The sequence below is a fragment of the Capra hircus genome, chromosome 5 (genome assembly GCF_001704415.2).
Source record: "Capra hircus breed San Clemente chromosome 5, ASM170441v1, whole genome shotgun sequence".
Lineage (NCBI taxonomy): Eukaryota > Metazoa > Chordata > Mammalia > Artiodactyla > Bovidae > Capra > Capra hircus.
This window is the reverse complement of record NC_030812.1, coordinates 115,509,080-115,518,780: the sequence shown is the minus strand read 5'-3', so window position 1 is coordinate 115,518,780 and position 9,701 is coordinate 115,509,080. Positions and strand designations below refer to the sequence as shown.

Here is a 9,701-nt window from a genome sequence, read left to right as displayed (position 1 = left end):
TCACAGTAAAATCCCACATGGTATGTTATGCTTGGATTATTTTTGATTGTCTTTTATCCCCATTATAATGGAAGCTCCATGGGAACTAGGCCTAGGGCTAATGCCTAGAAAAAATGCCTGGTATATAGTAGGTGCTTGAGACCTGTCTAAAATGACCAATGTTAAATGAATTAATGGGGAACAAAAAGGAAAACAATCAGTCATAACAATGGATAATCAGAGAAAATAAGAAAACAAATAATTAGGGGACAGATCTAATCCAAACATATCAGTAATTACATGAGATGCTGAGCATACTTATATTAAATCTTGATGGCCACTTGTTGTTGTGCAGGCACTAAGTGCTGTCTGATTCTTTGCCACCCTATAGACTGAACCTTGCCAGGTTTCTCTGCCATTCGCTGTCTCTCAGAGCTTGCTCAAACTCATATCCATTGAGTCGCTGATACTATCTAACCATCTCATCCTCTGTGCTCCCTTTTCCATTCGCTTCCAGGCTTTCCCAGCATTCGGTTTTTTACCAATGAGCTGGCTCTTTCCATCAGGTGACCAAATATTGGAGTTTCAGCATCAGTCCTTCCAATAAATATTCATAATTGATAGTCTAAATAACTCAATTAAATGGAATAGATCGACTGAGTGGATAAAACTGTAAAACTCTATTAAATGTTGCTTATAAAAGAACACTATAAAATAAAGACATAAATAATTTGAAAGTAAATAAATGAAAAAATATATGCCACCTATAAACTAAGCATGAGAAGGCAAGTGTGGTTATCTTATTTGACTTCATCCCCACCACCACCGACTCTGCCCTGCTCTTTTGAGATATAATTGATGAATAATGTAGATATTTTCATATCAGGTAAAGGGGATTTCAAAACAAAGATTCTGACCAGAGATAAAGACATTTCATAATGATAATAGGGACAGTTCAGCAGGAAGACATAACGACAATTATATATCTCCCTAATAAATAGAGCTCCAAAATACAGGAAAAATAAGTTAACAGAATTAAAGAGAGAAATACACAATTTCACAGTTGCAGTAGGATATTACCATATTCTCTAGCAATTGCTAGAACTAGGAAAAACTGCAGAAAAGATATAGATCTAAGGAACAGCACCACCCTCTTGACTTGACTCCCAAACAGAGTACAGTACCCCCAACAACAGCAGAATACACATTCTTTTCACGTGACATGGAACGCACAATGGACTCAAGACAGACCACACGGTAGACTTACACAAGCTCAACTCGTTCAGAAAGGTAAAGGATCGCACGGAACATTCTGTGACCTTAACAAACGGAATTACAAATCAATAACTGCGAGGATTTTTACGGAAACGCTAAGACTCTGCAAGTGAAAGTGTAACTTGAATTCAGAAGTCAGACCCAAACAGGGGCGATGAAACGACTGACTTCCTGGGCCGCAGGAACCCCACTGACCACGCTGACCCCAGGCCACAGTGGCCCCCGAACCACGCCCGCCGTGACCCCGGCCCGCGCCCCGGCCGCCCCGCGCCCTACACGCCGTGTCCGTTGGGCCTCCGCCCTGCGCCTCCGACGCAGCTCGCACCGGGCGCGGCCATGGGGCCCGGGCCGGCTCTCCTGCTCCTGGGCCTGGGCCTGGGCCTGGGCTGTGGGCCCGGCCGCCGGCCTCCGCCCCGGCTCCCGCGCAGGCGCCCGGCTCGCCGGCCCGAGGCCTCCCCGTCGCGACGCCCGCCTCGGCCCGGCGTGCCCCGTCCGACACCCGGGCCCTCGTCCAGGCGCGGCGCCCGGAGGCCGCGCTCCGCTCGGTCACGGCCCCCCGGGCCCCCGGGGAGCGGGGCGCAGGCTTTGGCGGCCTTGGAGCCGGCCGCGCCCGCGTCAGCCTCCGGGCCCGCGCGGCCCCGGGCGGCGGCATCTTCCTGAGCGGCCGCCGCGGCCTCTGCCTGCCGGCCGGGCGGCCCCCGAGCCTCGCGCCGCGCTGCCTCCGCGCGCACGTCCAGGTGCGCGCCCGCCGCGCCGCCGCTAACGCCGCGCCCGCGCCGGTGGACCTGCAGCTGTCCGCGCCCGGCGGGCGGCTCTCCCTGCGCTGGCTGTCCCGCCTGCCGCGCTCGCTCGGGCCTCTGGAGTGGACCTTCCGCCTCGGGCTGCTCGGGCCCGCGGCCGCCCAGAGCCGCGCGTTGCCCCGACGGGCTCTGCCCCGCGGCCGGCGCTCCTACCCGGGATTCGTGGCCCGAACCGAGTGTCCCACGGACGGGCCCACCCCGGTCTTCTTAGAAGCTGTCGGCCCTAACAGCTCAGAAGCCACTGAGTCCTCCGTGTCCTGTCAGGTATCCCGACCGATGACCTGTAAATTGGACCCCGTGCGGATAAATAGGAACGATGATAAACCCGTGCGACTGACCAGGGACATGGGAGACACCTTCAATGCAACAGTCATCCTCTTCTGTCCAGTCCAACAGTACTATCTGCGGATTTGGTATATCTATCCTGTGCCTTATGTAGGGGCCGTGCCTGACTGGACTAAACCTATGCAAAACCCACCCGTCAAGGCAGATAGAACTTCAACAGTGTTGACTATATTCCCATATTCTTTCACTTGGGGGGTGTATCTGTTTAATTTCTCGGTAGTTGTCAGAACGTGGGATCCCCGGGTTCCAGGGCAGGAGGACTCAGACAGCATCTATGTCGTCATTTTTAGACGTCCCCTGAATGCTGTTATTTCAGGGCCTTCCAACATCACAAGTAACTTCACAGATGGGGTGACTCTCAATGGAAATACGTCTTCTGATCCAGAGGAAACAGACCCTCTAGAGAAAGAGAGGCTTAAGTTTCTCTGGTACTGTACCACGAACCCAAGAGACTATGATGGACAAAAAATAACAGTGATAAGCAAGGAAGTGTGTCTCCCGGAGCAGGTTGACCTCAAGTGGACATGGGCCTCTGGTCCTATCCTCACCCTTTCTCCAGAAACACTTCAAGGTGGCCGTGTATATTTTTTCAGACTGGTGATCCAGAAGACAGGCAGGTCAGCATTTGCTGATGCAACGCTGCGCGTGCTTCAAGGAAACCCAGTTGCAAGCATCTCATGCATTGAAAATTGTGACCAGGTTCTGGTTTTATCAGAGAGATTCTCGTTGTCTCTGGATTGCACAGGTTGTACAGCAGGCCGAGATGTCTATCGGTGGTCCATTCTGACGTCTTCAGGTCAGGAGGTGCCATTTGACTGGACGGGGCAAACTTCAACAGGACGGCATGGTGCTTATGTGTCTATAAAAGCTTTTGCTTTCTGGAGTTTCAAGGAAGATAAGTTTTGGATTTCTCTAAATGCAGCAACTTGGAGTGGAGTCACGTTGGTCTTAAGGTATCCTTTCATTATTCACCATGTCCCTATAACCATAGACTGCACAATTGTTCCAGAAAAAGGAATTTCCTTCATTACTCAGTTTGTTGTCATTTGTACTCATTTCAAGCATAAGAACATTGTTCTTACATATAAAATAATAGTTCCTGAGGTGCATGGTTTTGGTGAAATCAGTTCTGTGAAAGAGAATAACTTTGGATCCATCCTGTATTTGGGGAAGAATTCCACATCGCCCCCTTCCTTTCTCCCTGTTGGTGTGTTGGACAGTCATTATGCCTTGAAAATAATTGCCCAGGCATATAATACCTCTCTGGGAGCTTTTTCCCAGGTGAACTTGTATGCCACTGTGCGGCCTCCCACTGACGTAAAGTCATCAACGACTGTGCTGGAGGAGTTATCCAACTTCACCACGGGACCAAATTCCTCCCTGTCCACTTTGCTTCAACAGCAGGATTTTCTAAATGCAAGTTATTTAATATACGTAGTAGCTTCTGTCATGAATAGCATGAAAACTGATGCAAGTCTGCAAGCTGACAAAGTTAAACTCCGAGAACACCTTTTCAATCAGACACTCATTCTTCCTATAAACACTTTGGCGAATATTAGCCAAGTGGTTATGGCTGTTACTAAATTAACAGAAAAAACCTCTGAGATCAGTGCATTCTCTCAGAAACTGGCCACAGTGAGGACTTGGCAAGCAAGCCAAGCCCTCCAAGATAGTCATCAGAGAGATAAGAGCATTTCTTCTGAGCAAATAGAAAGTGTGTGCACTGGAATATTAACAACCTTGTCTAACATCCTGAAGCTGCTGGTCCATTATGAAGTGTTCGAGGAGCCTTTCCACGTGGTTGAATCTCTAGCAGACACAGTACTGGCTGTGAAGGTGCCAGAGAACAAGACCACTGCCTTGAGGACCTCCAACTTTAAAATGCACGTCAAGAAAACTGAAAAGTGGAATGTTACCAAGTTCTTCAGCACCCAGAAGCACTGTCAGAATTGTTTTTATCCCACCCTAAATGTGAACAGCGTTGCTAGTCTGCCTGCCAACGCTCCCATCTCCACGATGTTCTGTGAATTTGCGGATGACCCTTTCCCTTGGCTAAATCATGGGGAAAACATTTTGACCCAGGTGGTTGGATTCCGAATGACAGGAGTCGAGGTCACGGGTGACGTGATTGAGATGCCACCTGATGCAGTGGAAGTGTACCTCATCAGGAAAAACCTGAGCTTTGGAACTTTCAATCTCACGGTGGGACCCAGCTCAGAGCCTTACGCAGTGGATGAGTCATCGGCAAAGACGACAGGGGCGTTCAGCTTTGTTGTGGACAGTGCAGCAGGGAGGGACGTGTTGATCCACATCCTGACAGACGTGTCCGTCTTGTTCACGGTGTCTGTGTACGCGGGCCGTGAGATCACACCCAACTCTTTTATGACCAGCTACCTGGTGCCCCATAAAATCCCTCCAATTGCCAACGAGAGTGACCTGTTTGACCCGGAGTGTCCGGTGAAGGAGACACGGGTGGTCTGCCTCCCCGCGGCCCTGGTGCAGGTCATAGCTCAGCGAACCGATTCCTCTGAGTGCACCGTCGCTGTGGTTCTACAGGCACCTCGTTTCGTCCTAAACCCCAATAACAAGTTGGTGAGAATTTCTGTTTTCAGCACTGAATGTTTGGACATGTTTGGGATCCAGAGCGACTGGAGAGAAGACACCTGCGTTGTGGGAGAGAAGACCACCTGGCAAAGAGTGCACTGTATGTGCAAGAACCCACGGCGGGCCAAACGGCAGCTGGATATAATCAAACAGGCCAACCTTCGCCTGCGTACCCACTATTTGACGGCCAAGGTGATCGTGGTCCCTAACCCTGTGGATTTACGAGTGGAGGCCGTCAAGAACGTCACCCAAAACCCTGTGACTCTCTTCACGGTACTTCTCATTATGTTGTTGTACTTGATCCTTGCGTTCTGGGCCTTGCACAGAGATGAAACGGACCAGTATCTTAGGGAGCATGTGATAGTTCTCCTTGATAACGATCCTTATGATAATGTGTGTTACCTAGTCACTGTTTTTACAGGAAGCCGTTGTGGTTCTGGCACCAGGGCCAATGTCTTTATCCAACTGCATGGAACCGAAGGTAGCAGCGATGTGCACTGTTTAAGCCATCCACAATTTACAACTCTCTACCGAGGAAGCATCTGCACTTTCCTCCTAGCGACGCAAAAGGACTTGGGCGACATCCATTCCCTCCGCGTGTGGCACAACAATGAGGGCAGGTCCCCTGAATGGTATTTAAGTAGAATCAAAGTGGAGAATCTGTTCACCAGACACATCTGGCTCTTCATGTGCCGAGAATGGCTTTCTATTGACACATCTCTGGATCGAACCTTTCAAGTTACCCCCCCAGATAAGCCTCTCAAGAAAATGGACTTTTTCCTCATAGATTTTAGTTACAAGCTGGGGAGAAGCCACTTGTGGTTCTCCGTTTTTTCTGGTGTCATTTCTACACCGTTCAACAGGCTCCAGAGGCTGTCCTGTTGCTTAGCCATGTTGCTGTCCACGCTTCTCTGTAATATTATGTTCTTTAGTCTAGAGAAGGAGATCGAAGCAGAGCCACAAGAGCAAAAGTACATCAGGCCGATGGTGATCGGATTGGAAAGTGCCTTTATTACCCTCCCTGTGCAACTAGTGATCAAATCTTTGTTCATCTATTCCCAGAGGAGACCTCGGGTGACTCTAAGTGAGGTCACTCCTCGGAAACATCCTTTGCAACCGCCAGCAAGTGAGCACTGGGAAGAACGATTGGGAAACTGGCATGCCTATGAAACTGCCAAGGCAAGCTCCCAGGAGCCTATGTCTAAGAGACATCGTGCAAAGCCCAAGGCTTCTGTCAACGTCACCTCTAAAAGACAGCCCCCGGCCAAGCAAGCAGAAAGCCAGGGGTTTCCCATCAAAAGCAAGGTCTCCCGAACCCAAAGCAAGGTCTCCAGAGCCCAAAGCAAGGTCTCCAGAGCCCAAAGCAAGGTCTCCAGAGCCCAAAGCAAGGTCACTCAAGCACAAAGCAAATTCTCCCACATCCAAGGAAGAAATATAAACACCAACAGCCGAAATATTGAAGACAATACTAATGTTTCTGATGAGCATCCTCCCCAGCCAGGTTCGAGAGCCCTTAAAGAGAAGACCAGAATAGTCCTGCCCCCATGGTGTGTTTGTGTCGCCTGGCTCTTGGTTTTCCTTACCTGTGCAGTATCGTCCTTCTTCATCATATTTTATGGGTTGACTTACGGCCTGGAAAAGTCAACAGCATGGCTGTTTGCATCGTTCTGTGCGTTCACGCAGTCAGTCTTCCTAGTGCAGCCATCAAAAATCATACTCGTGTCCGGCTACAGAACACGGAGGGCCAAGTACTGCAAAAACGTTTCGTGGATCGGCAATAGCCGCTTCACTGAGATCAAGCTGCACAACATTCGGAAGGACCCAGAAGAAATGGACAGACGCCACCGGTATGTCATGGAGCTCCGAAACTCGAGAATGTACCAGCCTCTCACTCAAGACGAAATCACAATATTCAAAAGAAAGAAGAGGATCAAGAGAAGAGCTTTCCTGTTCCTGAGTTACATCCTCACTCACTTCATCTTTCTGGCTCTCTTGCTGAGCCTAGTCGCCGTCCTGCGCCCCACTGACAGCTTTTACTATAATCAGTTTATTCGCGACCAGTTCTCTGTGGATCTGGCAGGCGTGGCCAGGCTGGAAGACATCTATCAGTGGCTGAACAGGGTGCTGTTGCCTCTGCTCCACAATGACCCGAATCCCACATTTTTCCCTGATAGCTCCTCTAAAATCCTTGGCCTGCCACTGATGAGGCAGGTGAGGGCACAACCTGGAGAGATAACGTGTATGCCGGCCAAGAAATTTGTGGAGGGCAGCCTCAAAGGAGAGATTCGCTGTCACCCCGAATATGGCATTGACCCAGAAGACACAAAAAACTACTCTGGGTCATGGAATAGAGTTAGTAAGCGGGACACTGACCAGACGGCCGGAGGGTTTACTTACAGGCTTCCAGAGAAGAGGTGGGCGTACTCTTCCTATGGGCTGCTGCACACCTATGGCTCAGGAGGATACGCCTTCTATTTTTTTCCAGCAGAGCAGCAGTTTAATTCCACACTGAGGCTCAGCGAGCTCCAGAAAGGCCACTGGCTGGATGAGAAGACCTGGTCTGTGATAGTGGAACTGACCACCTTCAATCCAGACATCAGTCTCCTCTGCAGCGTCTCGGTCCTCTTCGAGGTCTCTCAGTTAGGTGTTGTGAACACGAGCCTGCATGCACACTCCTTCTCGCTCGCTCATTTCAACAGAAAATACTCAGCCGACTCAGCAGAAAACTACCTGTACTTGGCCATCTTCATTTTCTTCCTTGCCTACACTGTTGACGAGGTTTATGTAATCACACAAGAAAGGACTGCCTACGTGCAAAGTGTATATAATTTGCTCAACTTTGCTCTAAAATGCATCTTTACCTTGTGGATCGTGCTCTTTGTCAGGAAGCACTTCTTGGCCATCGGTGTAGTTCGGGCTTACCTGTCAAATCCTGAGGATTTCATTCCCTTTCACGCAGTGGCTCAAGTGGATTACACCATGAGGGTGATTCTGGGTTTCCTGGTGTTTCTGACGATCCTGAAGACGCTCCGGTATTCCAGGGTCTTTTACGATGTGCGTCTGGCTCAGAGGGCCATCCAGATTGCCCTTCCTGGCATCTGCCACATGGCATTGGTGGTGTCCGTGTATTTCTTTGTCTTCATGGCATTCGGGTACTTGGTGTTCGGGCAGCATGAGTGGAACTACAGTGACATGATCCACGCCACCCAGACCATATTTTCCTACTGTGTCTCAGCTTTTGAGAACACGGAATTTTTCAATAACCGGGTTCTCGGGGTCCTCTTTCTCTCATCTTTCTTGCTGGTGATGATCTGTATATTGATCAACTTATTTCAGGCAGTGATTCTGTCTGCCTACGAGGAAATGAAGCAGCCCGTGTATGAGGAGCCCTCAGAAGAGGCGGAAGCCATGACTTATCTGTGTCACCGGGTAAGATCTGCTTTTTGCTGCCTGTGCTTCAAACCCAGGGCGGAAGACGAGCCCAGGTTCTTCATCAACATGGTGTACGGGCAGCCGGAGAAGAAGAGCCGCCGCTACCTGGGGCTGAAGACCAGAAACATCAATGGGAAGAAAATGGTTTACCTCGTCGTGTGATCCGTGGCAATGTTGAGGCCCACAGGCAGGTTTCTCCAAAGGCTCAGTTTCTGGGGTCGAGGAGCGTTTCGCGGCTCAGTGTGTTTCCCACCCGTATTGTTCACAGTGCACCCCGCGTCTGGACGCGTCTGCAGTGGGGGCCTCCACGCGTGGGACTTGAAAGGAGGGTCAAGGTCATTGTGGCCTCTGCGGAGAGAGGAGGGCAACCAACTTTCTTCGAAGTTGCTGTCTTTGGCACCGACTGCAGTTTAGAGGGTTAGAGACCTAGATTTGGGGGAGGGAGCTGAAAGGACCCCCAGCCTCATCTCAGCTTGTCAGAAGCAGCAGGTGAATGCTCCTGCTGTCCCGGTCCCTCTCCCCCCGAGGCTGGGAGGCCAGGGCTGGTTGAGGGCAGATCCCAGGTCCCTCGGCCGTGCTGGCCCTTCCCTTTGCTGATGGGGCTGCAGAGCCTCCCCGCCTCCTTACTTCCACCACACGCACTCCAGCTGGGCAGGGCTGGAGGGGCCTCGTGAGGGGTCCCAGGAGTGGCCCTTGTGCCTGGAAATGGAGGGATGTGGACCAGGGCGCAGCAATCTGAAGCTTCCCATCTGCTCTTAAGGCCACTGCAAGTTATGGATGTAACGTATTTCTGGCCACGAGACATGACTTTTGTTAAACAAGAAGGGTGTGTGTGTGTGTGTGTGTGTGTGTGTGTGTGTGTGTGTGCATGCTGTCAAGTTCACACTGAAAGGTAGTAAGTGTTCTATGCAGTGAGTGTAACCATATATATATCTCTCTCTCCAGGATTTGGGCTTTGTTCATTGATGGCCTGGAGGGTTGTTTAGAACACATTGTTTAAGAAAATTGGTTAACAGCTCCTGTATTTTCAACCCAAAGCACTTTCCTTTATGTTAATGTCATGCTAAGCTTCATCAGAATTAAAATGTATTCTTCTATGAGGCCTGCAGTGATTTATGTGAGAGGGGCAGGTACACAATGGCATCTGCCGTCAAAATACAGTGCCAGCAAAGGGGAACAAACCACAGGTGGTGACTGCTTTGACCCAAGTGTTGATCGCTCGCTTGGCGCCCTGATGGTGCTCACTCAGCTGCGCTGCATGGCCGT

At 50.3% G+C, this 9,701-nt stretch overlaps 1 protein-coding gene across 1 annotated transcript; it reads left to right on the top strand.

Annotated features, from left to right (window-relative positions):
• LOC108636121 (polycystic kidney disease and receptor for egg jelly-related protein-like) lies at positions 1,409–9,497 on the top strand. Its single transcript, XM_018049077.1, has 2 exons — positions 1,409–1,582; positions 1,683–9,497. Exons 1-2 carry the CDS (start codon positions 1,409–1,411, stop codon positions 8,595–8,597), a joined length of 7,089 nt encoding a protein of 2,362 aa, XP_017904566.1. The 3' UTR covers positions 8,598–9,497.

Coding starts and splice junctions, on each gene's coding strand:
- LOC108636121 (XM_018049077.1), top strand. CDS start 1,409: ATGAAACGACTGACTTCCTGGGCCGCAGGAACCCCACTGACCACGCTG. Junction 1,583..1,682: donor TCCGACGCAGCTCGCACCGG/GCGCGGCCATGG, acceptor GCTCCCGCGCAG/GCGCCCGGCTCGCCGGCCCG.